This window comes from Carcharhinus amblyrhynchos, unplaced genomic scaffold (assembly GCF_965287045.1).
Source record: "Carcharhinus amblyrhynchos unplaced genomic scaffold, sCarAmb.v2.hapA scaffold_39, whole genome shotgun sequence".
NCBI lineage: Eukaryota > Metazoa > Chordata > Chondrichthyes > Carcharhiniformes > Carcharhinidae > Carcharhinus > Carcharhinus amblyrhynchos.
The window spans coordinates 1,909,652-1,935,128 of NW_027649780.1; the positions used below are offsets into that span (position 1 = coordinate 1,909,652).

The 25,477-nt window shown below is 43.9% G+C and overlaps 1 protein-coding gene across 1 annotated transcript in view; it reads left to right on the top strand.

The window, feature by feature from the left end:
* Positions 1-24,602, top strand: part of LOC145363511 (uncharacterized) — a 113,190-nt gene extending 88,588 nt beyond the window's left edge. Inside the window, 5 exon segments of the mRNA XM_080218706.1 lie at positions 11,266-11,565; positions 15,233-15,532; positions 15,621-15,938; positions 23,171-23,491; positions 23,911-24,602. Coding sequence (XP_080074832.1) covers positions 11,266-11,565; positions 15,233-15,532; positions 15,621-15,938; positions 23,171-23,491; positions 23,911-24,293 — 1,622 coding nt within the window. The 3' untranslated portion in view covers positions 24,294-24,602.
* Positions 24,603-25,477: the final 875 nt, after the last annotated feature.

Sequence of the window (25,477 nt, forward strand, 5' to 3'; positions counted from 1 at the left end):
CTTTGTCCTTTTATACTAAGTCTCGTTGTGAATAGTGTTTTCTTACACTTCAGAAGTTATGTTGTCTGTTTCCTTACTTTATTTGAAGAAGCAATTTGTTAATTTGGAGTCTGAGGTCGGGAAATCTGTCCTCGCGTAGCAGTGCAAAACTTGGGCATGGGTTCGGCACGTTATCTTCCATTGATTGCAATGAATGTTTGTATGACAGGTGGCCAGTACGAATACACCCGTTTTGTGCCATCAGCACAGACGAATATTTTACCATTTAACTTTCAAAGCAAACGGTGAGGTGCAGGTTGGATTAGAAACATAAGTCATTATTACTTAACTGAAGAAAAACTGCAGCAGGCGACGGTGCAGAGGGACCTCGGGGTCCTTGTGCATGAGTCGCAAAAACCCAGCTTGCAGGTGCAGCAGGTGGTCAGGAAGGCGAATGGGATGCTGGCCTTCATCGCGAGGGGGATTGAATATAAAAGTAGAGAGGTCTTGCTGCGGCTGTATAGGGCATTGGTGAGGCCGCAGCTGGAGTACTGTGTGCAGTTTTGGGCGCCGTACTTACGCAAGGATATTTTGGCCTTGGAGGGAGTGCAGAGGTGGTTTACTAGGCTGATGCCGGAGTTGAGGGGGTTGAGCTATGAGGAGAGGCTGAATAAATTAGGCTTGTACTCGTTAGAGGTTAGAAGAATGAGGGGAGATCTCATTGAGACGTATAAGATTATGAATGGGATGGATAGGATAGAGGTGGAGAGACTCTTCCCGCTCAGAAAGGATAGTAGGACTAGGGGGTACAGCCTCAAGATAGAGGGGGGGGGGGGGGGTGCGGTTTAGAACGGAGTTGAGGGGGAACTTCTTCAATCAAAGGGTGGTGAATATCTGGAATTCTCTGCCCGTTGAAGTGGTGGAGGCTACCTCGCTAAATATTTTTAAGACGCGGGTTGATGGGTTTTTGATAAGAGAGGGGATTAAGAGTTATGGGGAGAGGGCGGGAATGTGGAACTGAGCCACGACAGATCAGCCATGATCTTACTGAATGGCGGGACAGGCTCGAAGGGCTAGATGGCCTACTCCTGCTCCTATTTCTTATGTTCTTATGTGTATTGTTTTATTGCAGCGTTCGAAACATCAAGGAAAACTGCGGGGCGAGAAAGTGAGTTTTGCCGCTGTTACAGTGTGTAACAAAGTGCGAAAATAGTATGTGTGCTACGGCATATTAGTTAAGATTAATTTTAATTGTTCTGGTTATAGCAGGGCATGTTAGCCAAGGTGCAGCAGGGATGTTAACAAAGACGGCTTTGGCCGAGTAATTAAGGAGAAGCCTTTGATTGGAGGTAGATAAATGTAGGAATGCGTCATATGTGGGTCGAAGAATTGCTTGATGTCTTGATGTGTTCCGATAAGAAATGAACTGCCAGGAGGCCTGATGGAAGTGGATGCTCAATTAATTTCTAAAGATAAATTTTTCAACAATGTCCAGGCAGAATGCAGACAAGTTTTATTTGAAAATGAGACAGTCAGGCTCAATATGTGGATTTCAATAAGACCCTGTGCACAGGCCGAATCACAGATTTGCCTCATTTTGTTCTCTACCATGAAATGATTGTACGATTTTTGCTGCTGTTTATTTTGCAATGCCTCTTCGAAGGCCGCAAATAGCAGAACAGTTGTAATTAGCAAGGTTTTGCCGGGATGGGTATGGGCATATTTTTATCATGGAATCTACAGATACCAATGCTGTGCAGTATGTGTTCAGTTGTATATGACCTTATACAGGAAAGGACGCATGAGATGATTTAGTGAAAGGAATGGATGGTCTGAGGGTGTCGAGCATGTCAAGTTGATGCTCAGGCAAGGGGAAGTCAAGTCTGACGAATCCCTTAGATTTCTTTGAGGAGTTAACAAGGAAGTTAGAAAAAGGAGGACCAGTGGATGTGACATATTTAGATTTTCAGAAGGCCTTTGATAAGGTGCCACATAGGAGAATGTGAAATAAGTTAAGAGCTCATGGTATTAAGGGTAAGATACTGGCTTGGCTAGAGGATTGGCTGAACGTGAAGACAGAGATTGGGAATGAAGGGTTATTTTTCCTAACGGCAGCTGGTGTATTGTGCTGTGTCTCAGGGGTGGTGCTAGGACAACAAGTTTTCAGAATATGCATTAACGATTTGGAAGAAGGAACTGAAGGCACTGTTGCTAAGTTGGCAGATGATACAAAGATATGTAGAGGGACAGGTAGCATTGAGGAAGCAGGGGCAGGGCTGCAGAAGGAGTTGGACGGGCTAGGAGAATGGGCAAAGAAGAACATAACATAAGAACATAAGAAATAGGAGCAGGAGTAGGCCATCTAGCCCTTCGAGCCTGCCCCGCCATTCAATAAGATCATGGCTGATCTGTCGTGGCTCAGTTCCACATTCCCGCCCTCTCCCCATAACCCTTAATCCCCTCTCTTACCAAAAACCCATCAACCCGCGTCTTAAAAATATTTAGCGAGGCAGCCTCCACCACTTCAACGGGCAGAGAATTCCAGATATTCACCACCCTTTGAGTGAAGAAGTTCCTCCTCAACTCCGTTCAAAACCGCCCCCCCCCCCCTCTATCTTGAGGCTGTGCCCCCTAGTCCTACTGTCTTTTCTGAGCGGGAAGAGTCTCTCCACCTCTATCCTATCCATCCCATTCATCATCTTATACGTCTCAATGAGATCTCCCCTCATTCTTCTAAACTCTAACGAGTACAAGCCTAGTTTATTCAGCCTCTCCTCATAGCTCAACCCCCTCAACTCCGGTATCAGCCTAGTAAACCACCTCTGCACTCCCTCCAAGGCCAAAATATCTTTTCGCAGGTGCGGCGCCCAAAACTGCACACAGTACTCCAGCTGCGGCCTCACCAATGCCCTATACAGCCGCAGCAAGACCTCCCTACTTTTATATTCAATCCCCCTCGCTGTGAAGGCCAGCATCCCATTCGCCTTCCTGACCACCTGCTGCACCTGCAAGCTGGGTTTTTGCGACTCATGCACAAGGACCCCGAGGTCCCTCTGCACCGTCGCCTGCTGCAGTTTTTCGCCACGTAAGTAATAGTCCTTCCTACCATTATTCCTACCAAAGTGGACCACCTCACACTTGCCAACATTAAATTCCATTTGCCATTTCCTGGCCCATTCGCCCAGCCTATCTAGATCCTTCTGCAGACTCTCCACATCCTCCGCACAATTTGCCGTTCCCCCAATCTTGGTGTCATCAGCAAATTTCGACACCCTACACTCGGTTCCCTCCTCCAGATCATCTATATAAATGGTAAAAAGCTGAGGCCCCAGCACCGACCGCTGGGACACTCCACTAGTCACCATCCGCCAATCCGAATAGCACCCGTTGACCCCCACTCTCTCCCTCCTATTTGACATGATGTGGGTATGCCGGCGTTGCGAGTATATTATCAAATAAATAGGTTGGACTAAAACCTGGTGTTGTCAGACTTTTTACTCCTATTTGACAACCAATCCTCTATCCACGCTAACACCCCACCCCCAACTCCATGTCCCTCGACCTTCTGCAATAACCTCTTGTGAGGTACTTTGTCAAACGCCTTCTGAAAATCCAGAAAGCCCACATCCACCGGCTCTCCTCTACTCACCGCCCTAGACACATCCTCATAGAACTCCAGTAAATTTGTCAGACACGACTTCCCTTTAATGAAACCGTGCTGCGTCTGCTCTATCAAGCAATTCCCTTCTAGATGCCTCGCAATTCCCTCCTTAATGACGGATTCTAACATTTTACCTACAACAGACGTTAAACAAACCGGCCTATAATTCCCCGCCTTTTGCCTGGCACCCTTCTTAAACAACGGCGTAACATTAGCCGTTTTCCGGTCTTCCGGCACTTCCCCGGAATCCAGCGACGTGTGGAAAATAACCACCAAGGCATCCACTATCACCTCCGCCATTTCTTTCAGAACCCTCGGATGCATTCCATCCGGCCCTGGGGACTTGTCCAGAATCAGCCCCTCCAGTCTGTCGAGCACCGCCTCTCTAGTAACAGTAATGTCATACAGACCCTCCAGTCCTACCACCTTTCCATCGCTAACACCCGGCAAATTATTCACGTCCTCCTCCGTGAAGACAGAAACAAAAAAGTTATTCAATACCTTAGCCATATCCCCATCCCCTACCACTAGGTCCCCTTTCTCATCCTCTAAAGGACCAACGTTCACCCTAGCCAGCCTCTTCCTTTTTATACATTTATAAAAACTCTTGCTATCCTTTTTTATATTAAGCGCTAGCCCAGCTTCATAGTTTCTCCTACCCTTCTTTATCAACTTCTTTGTCAATCTTTGTTGACATTTAAACCTCTCCCAATCCTCTTCTCGCCCACTACTCTTAGCTACTCTAAATTCCTCCGCTTTTAATTTAACACTTTCCTTCACCTCCTTCGTTATCCACGGCTTATTACCTCTCCTCCTACTGTCCTTTTTGACCATCGGAATAAATTTCCGCTGAGCACCAAGAAAGATCTCCTTAAAGATCCTCCACTGCTACTCAGCAGACCCTTCCTCCAACGCGCTCCCCCAGTCAATAATCGCCAATTCTTCTCGCATCCTACCGTACTCCCCTCTATTCAAACAAAGTACGCGTATCTGGGAACCCACTTTCTCCTCCTCCATCTGCACCAGAAACTCCACCATACAATGATCACTCTCCCCAAGAGGATCCTTCACCGCAAGGTCCCTAATTCTACCCGCCTCATTACATAACACCAGATCCAAGATAGCTCGCTCCCTCGTCGGCTCCAACACACACTGTTCCAGGAAATTATCCCGGCAGCATTCCAAGAACTCCTCCTCGAGTCCACCGCGTCCAACATGGGTCGACCAATCAATATGCAGATTGAAATCCCCCATAACTACGGCCGTCTCATTCCTGCACGCCGCACTTATTTGCGCGTTAACAGCCCGCCCCACCTCCAGATCATTATTCGGGGGCCTATAGACGACACCCACCAGCGTCTTCCTCCCTTTGCTGTTCCTAATCTCCACCCACAACGATTCCACGTTCTGCTCCTTGACTCCAATATCATCCCTTGCTACCACCTTGATGCTATCCTTAATCAGCAGAGCTACGCCCCCCCGCCCCCTTTTCCCTGCTGCCTATCCTTCCTAAACACTTGATAGCCCTGTACATTCAGCTCCCAGTCCCTGTCACCTTGCAGCCACGTCTCCGTAATGGCCACCAGATCGTATCCATTTGTGTTGATCTGCACCACTAGCTCATCCACTTTATTCCGAATGCTTCGTGCATTCAGATAAAGCGCTTTCATCCCAGCCTTCACCTGGACCCTATTTGCCGTAACGCCACCAACCATACTCACACCCCCTACTCTGTTATTGGGACATCCTCGGCCTCTTCCCTTACCTGTACCCTATCCTTAACTTTAGACCTCGTAACGTCACCTACCCTCGCACCCTCCCCCCCCCCCCCTAATTAGTTTAAAGCCCTGTCTACAGTTCTCTTTACTCGATTCGCCAGCACTCTGGTCCCAGCACGGTTCAGACCAACCCCATCCCGCCCGAACAGGTCCCACCTACCCCAATACTGGTGCCAATGCCCCATAAATTCAAACCCATTCCTCCCACACCAATCCCTGAGCCACCCATTCACTTCCTTAATCCTGTCAACCCTACGCCCCTCTGCACTCTGTTCAGGCAGTAGCCCAGAGATGACCACGTTGTCGGTTCTACTTTTTAATTCCATTCCCAGCTTTTCATACTCCCTCCCCAGATCCTCAGTCCACATTTTGCTTACGTCACCGGCACCCACATGTACTACAACGACTGGATTCTCATCCTCCCACTCCAGGTTCCTCTGCAGCCCAGCTGCGACATCCTGTACCCGAGCACCAGGCAGACAACACACCCTTCTGTGCACTTTGTCATTGTGACAAAGGACAGTGTCAATACCCTTCACCCCACTATCCCCAATCACTACTACGTTCCTTTTCCCCTTCTCTTTGCCTATGCCCTGCTGCATCACTGTACCGTGTGCAGTTTGCTCACCAACCTCACCTGCCTCGTCCTCTTCCAGACTGGAAGCAAGAACCTCAAACCTGTTATGCAGATTAAGAGGCTGAGGCCTCCGCTCCTCACCCCCTTTCCTCCTCCCAGCAGCCCCCTCTTGTCCCTGACCCTTAGAGTTAGCCAGTCTAGGGGGGGTGGATGTCACTTGCACCCCATTGACAGTGGCACCCTTTCTCCCCCTGATGAGCCTCAATGTCTGTAGCTCAGAGGCCAGCTCATCCACCTTGAGCTGGAGCTCCTCCAGCAACCTGCACTTACTACAGACATGGTCACTGGGAAGGACCCTGGGGTCCATCAGTTCCCACATCATACAGAAACCACACATCACATGCCCCTCCATTATTCACTGTAGTAGTTTTGAAAAGAAATTTTTTTTCCTTGTTTTTTCAGACGAACTCACTTGCCCTATTTTCACTGAAGCCCTTTTTGATATTAAGCCCTAATAGCTCACCCTGCTTCCCTCTCACTCCGCTGCCCGCTCCGACGCTGCCCGCTGTCTGCACCAGGCCTCCTTTTAAACCTGGCGCTGATTTAAAGCTGTCTGGCCCACAACTCCCTTCTAACCACTCCCTCAGAATTCTTAAAGCAGTAAATACAATAAATAAATGCTTTAAACAGTTCTACAAAGAACAAAGTGCTTTAAACTTATTTTAAACAGTTTTTTAACAGGTAAAATCTTAGCTCTCTCTCTGCTCCTTCACTCGTCTGCTCCAGCAAACAAGTGACAGATAGAATGCAATATGGAAAAGTGTGAAGTTCTGCACTTCAGAAACAGGAATAGAGGCATAGACTATTATCTAAATGGAGAAATGGTTAGGAAACCAGAAGCACAAAGGTCCTTGGGAGTCCTTGTTAGATGTTCTCTTAAGGTTAACGTGAAGGTTCAGTCGGCAGTTAGGAAGGCAAATGCAGCGTTAGCTTTCATGTCGAGAGGGCTAGAATGCAAAAGCAGTGATCTACTTCTAGGCTGTCCACAGCTCTGGGCAGGCCCCATTTGGAGCATTTTGAGCAGTTTTGAGCTCCGTATCTAAGGAAGGATGTGCTGGCCTTGGAAAGGGTCCAGAGGAGGTTCACAAGGGTCATCCCTGGAATGAAGAGTTTGTCGTTTGAGGAAGGGTTGAGGACTCTGTGTCTGTACCCATAGAAGAATGAGCGGGGGTGGGGGTGGGGGCGGTGGATGTTATTGTATCTTACAGGATACTGCGAGGTCTGGATTTAGTGGTCGTGGAGAGGATGTTTCCACTGTAGGAAAAACTAGAGCCAGGTGGCACAATCTCAGACGAAAGGGATGATCTTTTAAAACCGAGATGAAGAGGAATTTCTTCAGCCGGAGAGTGGTGAATCGGTGGAACCCTGTCACAGAAGGCTGTGGAGGCCAAGTCATTGAGTGTCTTTAAGACAGAGATAGATATGTGCTTGATTAATAAGGAGATCAGGGATTATGGGGAAAAGGCAGGAGAATGAGGATGAGAAAAACATCAGCCAAGATTGAATGGTGGAGCAGACTCGATGCGCCGAGTGGCCTAATTCTGTTCCTATGTCTTATGGTCGTATAGGCAAGTCTAATGTTCAAGGTGAATGTTGCGGACAGCCTATGCTTCAAGCAATGGCCAGGGTAGAGAGTGAATTCAGCTATTGGACAAGTTAGCTTTGATCTCAGTTAATCAGAAGAAAAGTTTACATTCTTCATAATCAAGAAGAGTTGTCGTTCCCTAATTGGACGGAAACGATCTTTGTATTGGTCGGTAAAGAAAAGGCACAATTGTAAAATCATTTTGTGAAGACAAATAGATTAAGCAGAAGTTTGTGTGAGTAATGAATGCGCTGCAAGAAGCAGTGATGCCATCAGAATAATTTTATTCTTCATTCTTCTGTGTTGGCATTGTGATTATTCTATCAGTCACTTACTTAACACTTAAAGCATTGCTGTTTCATAACATCTGCCATACACACGCATTATTGCACTCTTGTATTAATGTAGGAATCCTTCTTTAAGAAAGCAACTTGCTTAATTATTATTAAAGATGTCGGCAGTGTTAAGAACAGTGACAACGTGTACTCGCATCGTAGTTTTAGCGTAAAAATGCAACCCCAAAGCAGTTCATGGGATCGTCAAAAACTGAAGTCTAACAAGAGACACTGAAGGTGATGTTATTGCCAATTGGCAAAACTTTAATTCGAGGGGTTGATTTGTTTGTTTATATTTTACGTTATTGTATTTTATTTAATGAATATCATAAAGGGTAGAGGCCAGCTGGAAGGGCGGTGATGCTTTGGCAGGGAATTACAGAACATGAGGAACGGCCGCTAATTGGAAGGCGACCAGTGTTGGAGCAATTGAAATCGGACACAAATAATCATGCACAGGTGCTTTGTACTTTGTGGAACATCCAGTTTTGTTCTGTGATTTCGGAGGAGGATGTTATGGAAAGATTTGCAGAGAATTTTAAGATAAGTGTGTTGATTGACCTGGGCACGGTGTATGTAATCGAGCATAAAGTATCATGGGGCAGAGGTAGTTTAAGATGTCTCACAATCCCAGATTAAAGTCCAACAGATTTATTTGTTAGCAAAAGCCACTAGCTTGCGGAATACTGCCCCTTCGTCAGGTAAGTGGAAGTTCTGTTCACAAACAGGGCATTTAAAGACACACACTCAATTTACAAAATAATGATTGGAATGCGAGCCTTTACAAATCTTAAATGTACAGACAATGTGGTTAAGCGCAGGTTAAAGAGATGTGTATTGTCTCCAGCCAGGACAGTTAGTGAGATTTTGCAAGCCCAGGCAAGTCATAGGGGTTACGGATAGTGTGACATATCCCAAGATCCCGCTTGAGGCCGTCCTCATATGTGCAGAACTTGGCTATCAGTTTCTGCACAGTTTTCTGTGCACTGTGGTGTGTCATGAAGGCCACCTTGGAGAACGCTTACCCAAGAATCAGAGGCCGAATGCCCGTGACCGCTGAAGTGTTCCCCAACAAGAAGAGAACACTCTTGCTTGGTGATTGTCGAGTGATGTTCATTCATCCGTTGTCGTAGCATCTGCATGGTCTCCCCAATGTACCATGCCTCGCAGCGTATCAGGTGGACAACGTACCCCCATGAATTGCCTGGGCTTGCAAAATCTCACTAACTGTCCCGGCTGGACACAATTCACACCTCTTTAACCTGTACTTAACCCTTTCTCGATTGACATTGTCTGTACCTTTAAGACTGATTACCTGTAAATACGTCATTCCAACCAATGTTTTGTAAATTGAGCTTATGTCTTTATATGCCCCGTTTGTGAACAGACCTTCCACTTACCTGATGAAGGGGCAGAGCTGCAAAAGCGAATGGCCTTTGCGACCAAATCAACCTGTTGGAATGGTATTGTGAGATTTCTTACTGTGTTTACCCCAGACCAACGCCAGCATCTCCACATCAAGACAAAGATACTTAGCATGGTTAAAAATCGGTCAATAGTGGCTTTGGTGGCTTTAAATTCACGGAAGGGAGAATGAAGAGTGATGATTTAGAATGGATTTGGATGGAGAAAGGAAATTAAAGAATGATGATTTCAGCAGCACTTGTGGAGGCGAAGCTGGACGCTGTATCTGTTTTGAAACGTAACGGTCTTGCGAAATGAAATGAACACTTGGTCAGAATCTTTTCTTGTGGTCAAAACAATATTCCGTTGTTTTCATCAGTCTCGTCGGCCTCAGGCGGAAAGTGGGTTCGAGAGTGGGATCTGATGATCTTTGCATTCCGAAAGTCTATTTCAAGGGAACCGTTACATTGCAGTGTTGGATGTTAGACTAACAATTGGTTAATTCAGTGACATTTGAGCAATTGCTATTTGTGGCGGTGTAGGTTGTCAGTATACAACAGTGCACAGGCGCGTAGTCTTGTTTCGGTGTCAGATGATGTCGCCGAGGCGCACATTGATATTAGAAATAAAAAAAATGAGGAAAAAATGAATTCAATGTACACATAATTTTAGGCAACCATTTTGCATCAAGTCAAAAAGAATGAACTGTTTGACACATTGAATTCACAATCATTTGGTCATCAATTTAAGTAATGAGAAGCAAATTTAAATGTTCATTATCATCTCAATTCCGTTAACATAATGTCCATACCCGAATATTCTGCTCATAATTGATGGCTGGCGGTAGATGTGGAGCTGACTGTCCTTATGTTGACTCTATTACTAACCAGATTGTCTGTATTTATCAAGACATTATCAAAACATAGCTTTACAGTACGGGAACCAGCTCCTTAACTGTTCCCTCACAGCTATTCATCAGTAGATAAATGTACACAGTAAATTTCGAGGGAGTTTCATACCTGTTACGGCTATGTTTTAAAAATATAATTGAACATCTTATCCAACACCTTGTGAAACGCTCAATGCCCCGTTGCAATTTGCCAGAGAAAATTGAGATACGTCTTAAAATAAATCTCAAATTCAGATTGCCAATGCGCTGCTCAACGAATTCTGAATTGAATCTGTACCTGCTAGCATTGGCCATGAATATGAAAAAGACATTAAACAGCTTGGAAATTTCTGTGAACTCAATTTGTGCTCTCAAAATGAAGGTCCACTACTATCTGCAGCATAGAATTTTTCTTAAGCTGTTGAGGCAAAACGCAATTTCCTGATGAGAGCATTAATTTACGCTGTGTAAGATGCGCCTCAGTTATGTCCCACAATGATGCAATGGCAGTAAATTCCAGGCAACTGTAATGATGACTAGGAATGAGTCAGGGGAATACAATCTGCGATATGTCAACTATATCAACTCTCTCAACTCAGTGCTAAGAGTCAATCATATCATCTGAAACAAAAAAATATCTGTCCTATATTTTTGAAATCAATTCAAGTGTTGTCAGGTTTGTTAGGCTAATGATATAAATGGAAAGTAATACACGACAATGGATTAACTCGGCAAACCAAGAAAAAATAAAACACTTTAACCCACTTTTCACATCCTCATAAATGTTATAGTGACCATGAAATATCTTTCGAATATAGGCACTGATTCATTCAGACAGATGATGCCGTTAACGGGCTCTCACATACAGCAATGTGATTTTGCCAGAATTATTTCATTTCGATTTTGATGTTGGCTCAGGAATAAATTTTGGCTAACCATGTTGAAAAAGATTTAATTTTATTCAAGTAAGGGACTAAGACTTGATTTGTAATTTTAGGACCGACTCCCCCAGTCATCAGTCTCTCCTCTGAAACTGATGAGGGGTTTGTGCAGCTGATTTGTTTGATCAGTGAATACACACCAGAAAGCATTGGAGTGAGCTGGGAGAAGAATGGAAACGCTCTACAGTCTGGCTTCACCACTACATCCCCATGTGCGACAGCAGATGGAAAATTCCGATCCAGCAGCATCCTTAAGTTGCCGCTTCAGGAATGGAACAGCGGTTCCACGTACAGCTGCCAAGTGACCCATTCTGCTACCAACAGCAACAAACGGAAAGAAATTAGATCAACTTCAGGTGAGGAAATGGAACCAACTCACAAACTTCCAGACGTCATACAATCTTATTTTAATTTCAGGATTCAATTCGTTGGGAAGCTGGCATACAAATTATTCAATAAACATTAAAAATCCTGGAAAGAAAATTCGGAAAATTTTATGAAAACTCAGCAGTATGTTTGGCGAGAGAAGCAGTAGGACTTTGCAATCTGTATGACTCATCTTTAGCAATTTCTGTTTTTTTTCAATTTCAGATTCACAGAATGTCACATACTTTGTTGTTGGAGATCCTGGAGCAAGCCAATTGAATCATTCATTCACAGCACATTCATTGCAGAACAGGCCCTTCGGCTTCTGGAATCTGCAAAGACACCAAAGAAGCATGAAATCTCGCTTAATCCCATTCACCAGCAGTTGACCCCATAGCCTTGAATGTGATGACGTGACAAGTGCACATGTAGACATGTCTTAAAAGGACGTGAGACAAACTACCTCTACCATCCTCTTAGGAAGTGCAGGCCAGACCGTCATCACAGCCTGGGAGTAAATCGACTTTCCTCAAATCACCTAAAGTGCTTACCCTTCAGCTTGAATTTCTAACCCCTCCTCACTGATCCTTTAACAAAGGGCACAACTTTCCTTGTCCACTCTGCCCATGCCCCTCATAATCTTGTATGCCTCGATCGGGACAGCCCTCATTTCTCTCTGCTCCAAAGAAATCAACCTAAGCCTATCCATCCTCTCTTCGTAATTAAATGCTGCCATCCAGGCAGCATGCCAGTGAATCTCCTCTGCACCCCTTCAGTTCAATCACATTCTTCCTACAATCTGGCCACCAGAACTGCGCGCACTGCACTAGCTATGGCCTCACCAAAGGTCGATACAACTATAACATGATTTCCCTGATTTTGTAATCTATAACTCGATGGAGAAAGACAAGTGTCGAAATACTTTTTTCACCACCTTGCTATCATGCCCTTCGGTCTTCAGGGTTTTATGGAGATGTACGTCAAGGATTTTTTTTCGACATAATTTCCGAGTTCAACAAATACTTGTTTGTCAACTGACTCCATTCAACGTGTATCACGTCACACTTTTCATGCTTACATTCCATCTGCCACTTATCTGCCCAGTGGACATCCTGTGAGTGTGGTCAGTTAGAGTAAAAGTTGCACTTAAACACTACAGTAAAATTGGTTGGAATTCATTCAGCTGTAATGGCCAAGCTGCTTAATAATGCTTTTCAGAAGAGATCGTGAAGTTTTGAAAGGCGGAATGTCCTCATTTTGCTATCTTTCTCCTTTTCAACTACGGTGCGTGAAGTACCCGATGTTGATTACAATTGGGAAAATGTTGCAACAGACAATTTTCAGATGCCTTCTCATAAACTTTGGGTAAATAATGTATTGAGTATAATAAGAACATAAGAACATAAGAAATAGGAGCAGGAGTAGGCCAACTAGCCCTTCGAGCCCGCCCCGCCATTCAATAAGATCATGGCTGATCTGTCGTGGATCAGGTCCACATTCCCGCCCTCTCCCCATAACCCTTAATCCCTCTCTTATGAAAAACCCATCAACCCCCGTCTTAAAAATATTTAGCGAGGCAGCCTCCACCACTTCAACGGGCAGAGAATTCCAGAGATTCACCACCCTTTGAGTGAAGAAGTTCCTCCTCAACTCCGTTCTAAATAGCCCCCCACTTTATCTTGAGGCTGTGCCCCCTAGTCCTACTATCCTTTTTGAGCGGGAAGAGTCTCTCCACCTCTATCCTATCCATCCCATTCATCATCTTATACGTCTCAATGAGATCTCCCCTCATTCCTCTCAACTCTAACGAGTACAAGCCTAATTTATTCAGCCTCTCCTCATAGCTCAACCCCCTCAACTCCGGCATCAGCCTAGTAAACCTCCTCTGCACTCCCTCCAAGGCCAAAATATCCTTGCGTAAGTACGGCGCCCAAAACTGCGCACAGTCCTCCAGCTGCGGCCTCACCAATGCCCTATACAGCCGCAGCAAGACCTCCCTACTTTTATATTCAATCCCCTTCGCGATGAAGGCCAGCATCCCATTCGCCTTCCTGACCAGTGTTCTCATCAATTCTCATTTTTCCTTTACAAACTCATCTTTCATATGTGGAAGTTCTTTTTCAATGCTAATCACTTTTTCTTTAACAGAACCTAATTCCTCTGCGCCATCCATCAAGTTTATGGTCTGTAATGCACTTTTGCCAATTGCTTCTGAAAATATTCACACTCTTTTGAAAATAATTCTATTTGAGCTTGCCATTCTAGGTTCTTAATTTTTATCTCTTCAGTTTTCCCAACTTTCTTCCATACGTCCATCCATATTCTTCAGCTCTGTAGTATCGTCTTTGTACTGGCTTCCACCTGGAATACAGAGTTTTCCTGAGTGTTCTCTGCCAACTGGGACTTCAGTTATTTCAGAGTAACATTAAATTCGCTTTGTAATTTTTCAGAATAATCTTTGACCTAAGAGAATCTTGTTGCATAGAAGGTCTTGCAACAGGCTATCCTCTTTATTGCAAAACTCAATTACTTCATCTTGAGGTTTCTTTGGAATTTAAAAGAGTCTCACTGAGTTTGTTCTGCTGTTCTACCATTCTGCTGTTCAAATTAGTCTTTATTCCTTCATTTGCTTAACTATTATGTGTTGTTTTTGAATTTTATCTTGAGGACAATTAGCTGTTCCTTTTTTTTTCTTTTTGTTCAGTCTTCTCATTCTGCATTTCATTATATTGCCTTGTCACTGCTGATAGTTCCAATGTAGCTCTTCCCTGAAGCAGCATTCAACTTACATTTTTAATTCCTTGTGTTATTCCCAGGGGCATAGGTTGGTTCCTCAAAGAGTATTTCAATGCTGCAACATATTTGAGTGCTTTTTCTGCCTACAGTTGTAATAATAATAATAATAATAATAATAATAATAATAATAATAATAATAATAATAATGTATTAACAATATTGCGAAAATATAGCGACAGGTCACCAAATCAATCTCGGTGGAATAGAACAGAAACATAGACCGCCATTTCTTCCTCGAGCTATTTTTTTCCGATTCTGACCCCCTAGCTCTCTATCTCTCTCTCACACACACGTGCACACACACACACACGCGCACACACACACATACAAACACACACACACACACACAGAAACTCGTTTTCTTTCCTCTCTGTGTATCTCTCTCTACCACTTGATTTCTCGCACATTGTCTCAAGCAGAAACAAACCGTTTAAGAACTCGGCATCCAAGAGCTGAACTTCCAATCTCATATCTTCTCTACGTATTTCCCTGACTCCCACCTCCTGCAGCTTCCACCCTCTCCATCTCGCTTTCTAATGCTCCCTAATTTATTGTTTCTTTCTCAATCTCTGCTTCTGAATTTTGCTGCACATGGCACTTTCTGTTGCATTTCTTTGTGCCTTACTGTATATGCCAGTACTCCTCAGCGAGTTGCACAGTCTAAATGCACCGTTCAGTATTGTGTTTCAGATCAGCATCTTGCCAAACTGCAAAATTATAATTCACATTTAAGAAAACCCAGCAAAGGCAAAAATTGCCACGCTAATGGTTCTCATTGACATTAAAATTCTCGGTATAAACGAAATCGTTACCATTAATGCCTGCCATTGATTTAGGGTTTATGTTATTTTCCATTGACAGAAATCATAGTATTTCTCAGTGACCCCTCACTTGAAGAAATTTGGATAAAGAAAACTGTCACACTCATTTGTGAAGTGGTATCCACAGTTCCCAGTGTGGTTGGGATCTCTTGGACAGTGGATGGTAAGAAAAGGACTGAAGGTGTTCAAATTGAAAGACCTCAACAAAGAAACCAGTATCTGACCATCAGCCGCTTGACCAGCAGTGTGGAGGAGTGGGATCGTGGGGCTGAATACACCTGTTCAGCACAACAGAGCGAATCATCGACTCCAGTCTCAAAACGAACACAAAAGTCGAAAGGTGAGTTATAGCACGATGAGCAAACACAATCGTTCTTTTCTGAATGACATTGGAGGGATGGAAATCACTAGTTGTTATTCTGTTGCAGTCGAGCCTTCGAAGCCCAATCTCCAACTCCTGCCTCCATCAGCAGAGGAGCTTCAAAGATCCAGCGTCGCGACTCTCACTTGTTTGATAAGAGGATTCTACCCGGACAAAATATCCATTTCCTGGGAGAAGAACGGAGCTGTTTTGAGCTCGAATATCACTCGCTTCCCCACTGCTCTGGAACAGGACCAGACCTTCAGCACAAGCAGCCTCCTCATTTTACCGGCCGGGGAATGGAAGACAGGAACAAGATACACCTGTACCGTTTCACACCCAGCTACAAAATTCACCGGAAAGAAGACGATCAACAGCCCGAAAGGTAAGCACAGTTTGTTGGAATGTTTTTGTTTCAAAAATAAGACTTTTCACTTAATCCGGCCACAATATCCAAAAGAGAGTACAATAACGAGCAGATTCAAGTAGGGTCCAGCAAATCCAAAATGTTTGGACACCAATTAATTTGTCTTCTCCTCGGAAAGGAGATGATAGTCGACGCTCAATTGGTAGACTCAAGCAAGCTACCTGAGAATCCAGTGAAATGAACAGATAAAGGATGTCCAAAATTGCGCGTGTTAGGTTTATTGGCCATGCTAAAATTGCCCCTTAGTGTCCTGAGATGCGTAGGTTAGAAGGATTACCGGGTAAAATATGTAGGGATATGGGGGTAGGGCCTGGGTGGGATTGTGGTTGTTGCAGACTCGATGGGCCAAATGGCCTCTTTCTGCACTGTAGGGTTTTTACGGTGATGATGATGACTCTATGATGATGAAAACGCCTGTTAGTTAATTGTGCAGTTGTCTGCTGATGAGAACATGCTTTGACACAGTGCCGAGCAGTGCATTAAGACAATGAAGGCACCGCACGATGAGGGAGGAGATGTTACCACCTCTCTCTTCCATACTGAACTTACTATTTTAACGCAGCACAATACTGTGTGCTCCGAGTCAGCCAACTGAAAGTCAGAAACAAGGCATTCAACCTAATAATGGAAAGAAATGCGCACATTTCTAGTCTAAAAAGTACAGTAACAAGTGGGAGAGATATCACAGGGTCTAATCAAATACAGTTTTCATGCCCTAAAACTAATCAAGTGCCCAGTGCTTTTGATCAAAGAAGTCACCTCTCATGATTTATTTCTAATTTATGATTGGAGTTTTTTTCAGAACACAAACATTCTCTGCAATAATTGCACAGGCATCTCGGCAATAGCACCGGGAAATATAAAACTTCCCAGAATATCAGGTTATGCTCTGGCATTTGATAATTTAATTGATCTTGTCAGTTCTCCATCCCGTCTCTAGCCACCATTTATTTATACATTAGCAGTAAATAATAGTTCAATTCTTTATTCAGTATCGCTGAATACGAGTATAGGAGTGTACGAGTTCCAATCAAATGATGTGATGCTCTCATTGTACAGTGATTACTGGTCTTTGCTGCATATGTTGACACTTGAGGAAAGTCCTTTGGCTACAGTAACTGAGGCACCTACACGCACTCTTGCAATAACAAGTATTACAATTCCACGAACAAAAAGGTGACTGATTCTTGCCAAGCTCGTAAAATGGAGCACATCCATTTGGGAAGCATCATGAGGTTGTAATACCTTCTTATGCAATGTAATAGCTCCCAAGTTCGGCTGTTGTGCTTCACCAGGTTATCCACATTAAAACAGTGGCTGTTGAAAGTTACAGTAGTCTCATCAAATCCAGGAAATATAAAGGGACCCATTCTTTCATCATCCTACGACAAAAAGGGCCATTTTGGAGCCGGCATGTTTCCTCTTGTGATGCAGTAAAGTCTTCATGTGGCTGTGTTGCATTTGTGTTAAATCCGGCTGTTGATATCCTGACTTCAAACTGATAGAACATAGAACATAGAACAGCACAGCACCGTACAGGCACTTCGGCCCTCGATGTTGCGCTGAGCTGTGTCCAAACCCAAGAACAAGCTACCCCACTCCCTGTAATTCTGGTGTGTTCTATGTGCCCATCCAATAACCACTTGAAAGTTCCTAAAGTGTCCGACCCCACTATCACAGCAGGCAGTCCACTCCACACTCCAGCCACTCTCTGAGTAAAGAATATACCTCGGACATCCGTCCTATATCTCCCATCTCATAGTTATGCCCTCTAGTAACAGCTACATCCACTTGAGGAAATAGCCTCTGCACGTCCACTCTACCTATTCCCCTCAACATCTTATAAACCTCAATTAAGTCGCCTCTCATCCTTCTCCACTCTAAAGAGAAAAGCCCCAGCTCGCTCAGCCTTTCCTCATAAGACCTCCCCTCAAAACCAGGCAGCATCTCCTCTGCTAAATCTCCTCTGCACTCTCTCCAATGCTTCCACATTGGTGACCAGAACTGCACACAATATTCCAAACGTCGTCTCACCAAGTCCGGTACAGTTGCAGCATCACCTCAGGGCTCTAAAACTCAAACCCTCCGTTAATGAACGTTAACACACTATAAGCCTTCTTCATGGCTTTATCAACTTGAGTCGCAACCTTTGGATATGAATCCCAAGATCTCTCTGTTCCTCCACATTCCTCAGAACTCTGCCGTTGATCCAGTAATCCGCAGTCAAGATTGTCCTCCCAAAATGAATCACCTCACACTTATTCAAGAAGAATCTGTGGGCGTCGTTGGGTCGGCGAACATTATTTCTCATCGCTGAATACCCTTGAGAAGATAGGGGTGAGCAGCGTTCTTGAACGACTGCAGCCCACCTGGTTGAAGTAAACCCACAGTTGTGTTGGAGAGGGATATCCAGGATTTTGACCCAGGGAAATGAAAAGGAGGCAGTATATTTCCAATACACAATACATCCTGACTTGGAAATATATGGGTCCTTTCCTTCATTTTCCCTCAGGCAAAATCATGTAAACCCCAACACAACTGCACTGTGGACGGACAAACACCACATTGATGGCAGCATTTCAGGAAAGGGACTCACTATTATCTTCTGAAAGGCAATTAGGCATGGGTGCTTGTTTTTGCGGAGTCACAGATTTAAAAGGGCATTTGGCAGAGACAGGCAAAGTGACTACCCTTGTTAGATGTAATAACAGGAAACAATGTTTAAATGATACTGTTAAAGGTTTCACGCTTCCTCACATAGTTCCAAGTGAAAACAAATGCATCTCAGTAGAATGACTGGGAGGATTACCTGAAGGTTCCAGTTGGTGAAACCAATCCGTTTCCTGCACGGGGATTTCATTGTTTGCTATTTTGTTGCAAAATGCATCACGTTGGTGCTCTGTTGTTTCAAATTAACTCGAAGGGTCGTTATATTTCAGTCAAACCTCCAAACTTTTCATGGCTTTTCCCCTACTAATGTTTTATGTTGATGCCAATTAAGGAAAACCAATATAACAAAAAAGGTTGCTGTTCCAAAAATGTTTTCAGGACCAGGCAGAGTTAGCGATGCATTTGTGAAAATCAGTGAGGAGTGCCGGGAAGGTTGAAAAAATTGTTAAATATAACAAGATCTCGGGCTGTTCAAACAGAAACACTTCGTTCTTGATCAAGGACATCCTGTTCAAACTTTCTTCAATACAGCTTTGAACGAAATTGAATAGGGTGCCGAATTCTGGGCAGCAAATCCGTTCCACTGTCAGCATGTTAGTAAATTCGGAGATTACCACTTCGGACCGTATTTTGAATGTGATTTTCTTATTAGTTTCAGAGAGGTGCTGTATGTCTCTCGGTGGCAGAAAAGGGGAAGAATGTGCCGTGATTTAAAAATTGTGATTTCGATGTAAATGTACTTATAGAAGCATGTTGAAAGATGATAACAATTGATATTAATATTGTAAGGCAAACACCAATCCACAAAGGTAAAATGTTTGCAGGAGTGGCAGAAATGACAAGAAGAGTAAATGAGCAGAAAGGATGTAAATACTTGGAGGTTGAATTTGAATTGATGGAAATTAAGAATCGCAAACGTGAAATCAAAGCTTTTGTTACGGAGTTCTTTATGGACTCGTTTCCGATCGAGTGAAACTCTTGGACATACCATTAAGCAATATGCAACACCAGCTTCTAACAAATGCAATACAATTATTGTGGATGTAGTTGTTGTGGTGGGCGTGGGGGAGGGGTTTTAATCTCCATCTCTCCAAGTCAGAGAGGGATACATCTCAATACATAATAAAGAGCAAGGTGGAAGTGTAAACTATGTTGAGAACACACATGGACTGCAATGAGGCACATAGGGACATAAGAACATAAGAAATAGGAGCAGGAGTAGGCCATCTAGCCCCTCGAGCCTGCCCCCCCATTCAGTAAGATCATGGCTGATCTGTCTTGGCTCAGTTCCACATTCCCGCCCTCTCCCCATAACCCTTAATCCCCTCGCTTATCAAAAACCCATCAACCCGCGCCTTAAAAATATTTAGCGAGGCAGCCTCCACCAGTTCAACGGGCAGAGAATTCCAGAGATTCACCACCCTTTGAGTGAAGTTCCTCCTCAACTCCGTTCTAAACCGCCCCGCCTTTATCTTGAGGCTGAGCCCCCTAGTCCTACTGTCCTTTCTGAGCGGGAGGAGTCTCTCCACCTCGATCCTATCCATCCCATTCATCATCTTATATGTCTCAATGAGATCTCCCCTCATTCTTCTAAACTCTAACGAGTACAAGCCTAGTTTATTCAGCCTTTCCTCATAGCTCAACCCCCTCAACTCCGGCATCAGCCTCGTAAACCTCCTCTGCACTCCCTCCAAGGCCAAAATATCCTTGCGTAAGTGCGGCGACCAAAACTGCGCACAGCACTCCAGCTAAGGCCTCACCAATGCCCTATACAGCTGCAGCAAGACCTCCTTACTTCAATATTGAATCCCCCTCGCTATGAAGGCCAGCATCCCATTCACCTTCCTGACCACCAGCTGCACCTGCAGGCTGGGTTTTTGCGACTCATGCACAAGGACCCCGAGGTCCCTCTGCACCGTCGCCTGCTGCAGTTTTTCGCCACGTAAGTAATAATCCTTCCTACCATTATTCCTACCAAAGTGGACCACCTCGCACTTGCCAACATTAAATTCCATTTGCCATTTCCTGGCCCATTCGCCCAGCCTATCTAGATCCTTCTGCAGACTCCCCACACCCTCCGCGCAATTTGCCGTTCTACTATTCTTGGTGTCATCAGCAAATTTCGGCACCATACACTCGGTTCCCTCCTCCAGATCATCTATATAAATGGTAAATAGCTGAGGCCCCAGCACCGACCCCTGGGGCACTCCACTAGTCACCAACTGCCAATCCGAATAGCACCCTTTGACCCCCACTCTCTGCCTCCTATTTGACAGCCAATCCTCGATCCACGCTAACACCCTACCCCCAACTCCATGCCCCCTTCCCTTCTGCAATAACCTCTTGTGATGTACCTTGTCAAACGCCTTCTGAAAATCAAGAAAGACCACATCCACCGGCTCTCCTCTATCCACCGCCCTAGACACATCCTCATAGAACTCCAATAAATTCGTCAGACACGACTTCCCCTTAACGAAACCGTGCTGCGTCTGCTCTATCAAGCAATTCCCCTCAAGATGCCTCGCTATTTCCTCTTTGATGACGGATTCTAACATTTTACCTACCACAGGCATGAACAACAATTGGGTGAAGGTGAGTAATGTGAGAAAATGTGGAGAAATAAATTTTGGCAAGAACAAGAGAAAATTAAGCTTTTTATTAAGTCACATAATTAGCTAATATGGGTTTCTTTATTGACTGAGGTGCACTATTACCACGAATTCAGAAAATTATCGTTCAGATCGAGGAAGCAATTAGAACGGAAAACCCAATTTTCCGGCCTCCTACCATGTGGTCCTGGCAGCGAGAGGTGGCACATTGTTTGCCAGTGGTGGGATTCTCATATCTCACTGCTGTGAGTGGGAAATCCCATTGGCGTTACACCACGCCATTAGGAAACCCGCGGGCACTGTTGTGCTGCTGGAGGGACCAGGGAATACTGCCAGTTTGAACCCGCAGTGAATTTCTGCCGTCCTTTATTTCGATGGCACTGGATTGGAGAATATAACCACATTTTACTACAATTCTCGGGCTTTGTAAACATTTCGCCTTTTTTGCTGTGTTTTACTTTTCCCATTTCAGGACGGACATCTTAGAATGTGCATGTTATTGTGAAAGTTCACAAGCTGGTTTCATAGAAAGAGAGTGTGTATGAATGATGAGAGATTGAGTAAGTTTGGACTATGCGCTCAGGCGAATAGTTTAGTAGAATGTCAAATTATGACGCCATACTCGACCCTGAAAAAAATTTACATCGACACTGAGAGGGTCCTTTCCTTGGTCGGGATCTCCAGAATGCGGGCGCACCATTTAAGGTAACAGGGCTGTTTGAAGTGAGTTGAAGAATATTTAATTCGACAAATGGTTCTAAGTCTTTTATAGTTCCCGAGCGCAGAGGCCTGTGGATGTTTCGTCGTCTACCAGGTCTAAGTGTTGGTCTCTCAGGCAATCAAGCGGCCTGTGTTTGTGGGCAGGGAGATGTAGTCCATCACAAGGATCCTTGTCATCTTGAATGGTAGCAGAGAATTGAAATACCGAATGGCCTTCCCCTGCTCATGGAATCCCTATAGCACAGAAGGATGCCATTCGGCCCATTGAGTCTGCACCAACCACCAACCCACTAATGCCCTATTCCCGTAACCCTACACATTTACCCTGCTAATCACCTGACAACAGGGTCAATTTACCATGGCCAATGAAACCAACCCAAACATCTTTTGACTGTGGGAGGAACCCGGAGCACCCGGAGGTATCCCACGCAGACACGGGAAGAATGTGCCAACTAAAGAGAGACAGTGATCTGAGGCCAGAATTGAACCTGTCCACATGGCGCTGTGAGGCAGCAGTGCTAACTACACCTATGTTCTTATTCTCTGGCCAGAGATATGTCTTTAACCGAAATTTAAATGGCTTATTTCCCATTTTGGTTAGTATTGCTGTCTCTGTGTCAATGAACCAGTGGTATGGAATGTAATACAGAAGGCCTGCCCATTTTCAGACACATAAATATTGTGAACCTCAGGGTCAGACGTATCATCACAATAATATATATGTGGCCACTCTACATGTGAAAACAAATATGTTTGATTTGCTTGAAAAACCCAGCAATGCTTAACACTCTGAACTTAACTGGCATTTGTTTTCCTCTTTAACTTTGCCAAATTGTACGCGAGAGTGACTTTCGTGTCAAATGATGAGGCATATCTGCAAAATCGGATGAAGGGCAAGTTGTTTTTAGGGGTATAATCTCAGCTGAAATGCAGGGAACTTTTTTTTACATTATTTGGACATTTGATTGCACATATGTATTCATTGGGAAATGATTGAAATGAGCCATAAGGAGGAAATTAATGCGGCAAGGAGCACATAGAAACTCATCAGCTCAGCTGCAACAAGGTAATATAATCTCAAAGCATATTGCAGTAAGTATTTTCCACGTTTGTTTTTTTCAGCATGGAGTAGTTGTTGCCAACAGTGATTTTAACCTGAAACATTAAAATAACCCTTCACATTCTTCCTAGTTGATTGCTACGAGGAAGACATTTCCATAAATATATTGAACCCTTCATTTGAGGAGATTTGGGTCCAAAAGACAGCAACAATTGCTTGTGAAGTCCGTTACACTGTGTTAGAAAACGTCAGTGTCTCCTGGCAAGTGGATGGGACAATGAGAACGGAAGGAGTTGAGACCCAAACTCCTGAATGGAGTGGAAGTAAAACAACGATCATGAGTAAACTGAAAGTCACAGCAGCAGAGTGGGACACTGGGGTGGAATATGTCTGCCTCGCAGAAGGAAGTGAATTACCAACACCGAAGAAGCGATCCACTCGCAAAATAAAGGGTAAGCGTGGATAAAACTCGTTCAGGGACTGGTTCAATTATCAATGTTGTTAAACGGAAACAAAAATCTGATTCTATCATTAAATGCTATCATTAAATGACTTCACATAGTCCTTGAACCCAGCAGTCGCCACATGGGTAAAAACTACGATATGAGAATCCGCTGAGCTGCAAACCCAAAACGTGTCAGTACCTGAAAGGTTATTTCTCTAATCTGTTCAAAATAACATCAAACCACAACGAATTAATGAATATTAATAATGCTCATGAACAAGGAAAACATCCCTTAAAACTCTGAGGGATATGAAGCATTACACATTTGCAGTCTCTGATATTTCTAAGAGAGGTAACTGGATAGAAGAAAATGAGGGAACATAAAGATTTGGTTTACGAAATGTATGCATTTTTCTCTTTTTATAGTTGGTGCGATGAATAGTCCTAAAGTGTACGTTCTGCCACCATCAGCGGCCGAAATTGACTCAGAGAAGATGGCAACTTTGATGTGCATGGCCACTGGCTTTTTTCCTGCTGAAATTTATATCGCTTGGTTGGCCAATGACACGCTTTTAGATTCGGGTTTCCCCGGTCAAGCAGTGAGCGAGAAAGGAGATGGTTCCAGCTTCATTGCCAGCAGATTGAGGCTCACAGAGGCGGAGTGGAACACTGGCACAACTTATTCCTGTTTAGTGGGACACCCGTCCCTTGAAAGGAATTTAATCCGAAGTATAAATAACTCCTATGGTAAACCGACTTTAGTTAATGTTTCGCTTGCCCTAACTGACAGTTTGAAATCTTGTGTATAGGCCGCCACGATTCAATTGTTCTTTTCTCTAAAAGTGTCACCACTTTCGGTTCATTTCTTTTTGGTAATTGGAACCAGCAAATCTCCCAATCATATGAAGGCACAATCACGCTTTAGAGCAGCAAATACTTGCTTTGTCACTTTACTAACACATAAAACTATGTCATTCAATGAAGGATAATTGTGTTTAGAATCTGAGATCCTCAAATGAGCATAATAGTATTTGATACAATTTGTCATTTTGTCGAAGATCTCTTGGAGGCTTTAATGCCCTTTTTCGATATGTATCGGCCTGACGAGACGCAATAAATGCAAAATGAAAACTTTCGTACTTGCCTATTCCTGGTTTATGTGTGTGACATATTTGAGGGGATGATTTATATTTTCAGGAAAAGATAAATTATGTCTATACTGTAAGGTTCCAAATGTGCAATAACTTTGCATTTACCCAGTTAAAAAAGCTCAGGGCTTCTATCACCTGATCAAACTAACTTATAAGCGGTCTTGGCAACTTTACTGACAAGTGATCTTGTGATTTATTCCTTGACCATGAAGTCTTTACCCATAGAGTGGAATGAATGAAGGTGAAGGAGTATCTGTTCAACCTATAGAGCCACATTCATTCACCAACACTGGTTGTCTGGTTTAATCCAGTTCTAGAAAGGCAACCTGTTTCAGTGAAATGCCTTCGCTTTCCACAACATTAACCCCCTCATATTCTATAAGCGGATGCTGCTTCTCGAGCACAAAATTCAAAGACACCTTTTTCCATTGCACTTGCTTGCAGATACCAGCCAGCAGTATCTCATTGCGTTTTGTCTACACGCTCCACTGCTCCTCATTTTTGACATTGCATATCCGATGCAGCATTAGGTGGTCAGAGACTGACAAATCTTGAGTTTAATTTTGAGAGCATCAAAATTACAATCTTTCTATTCACTTAGACTCATTCTCATGTTACCGAGTCCAACCAGAACCATCCAAAAGTTTTCACCCACTTCCGAATTCATTGCATATCGTTATTAACCCACCACCCTGTGCCTGTTCACTTCTAATGGCTCCCAGATCCATTAGCAACATGACTTGAAAATTCTTACTTCTGTTTTCAAATATGTCCACGGCTTCTATGCTCTGCCAACAGTTTATTGTGTTCCTTTTGGATTTGTTAATGCTGCTAGAAAGGTC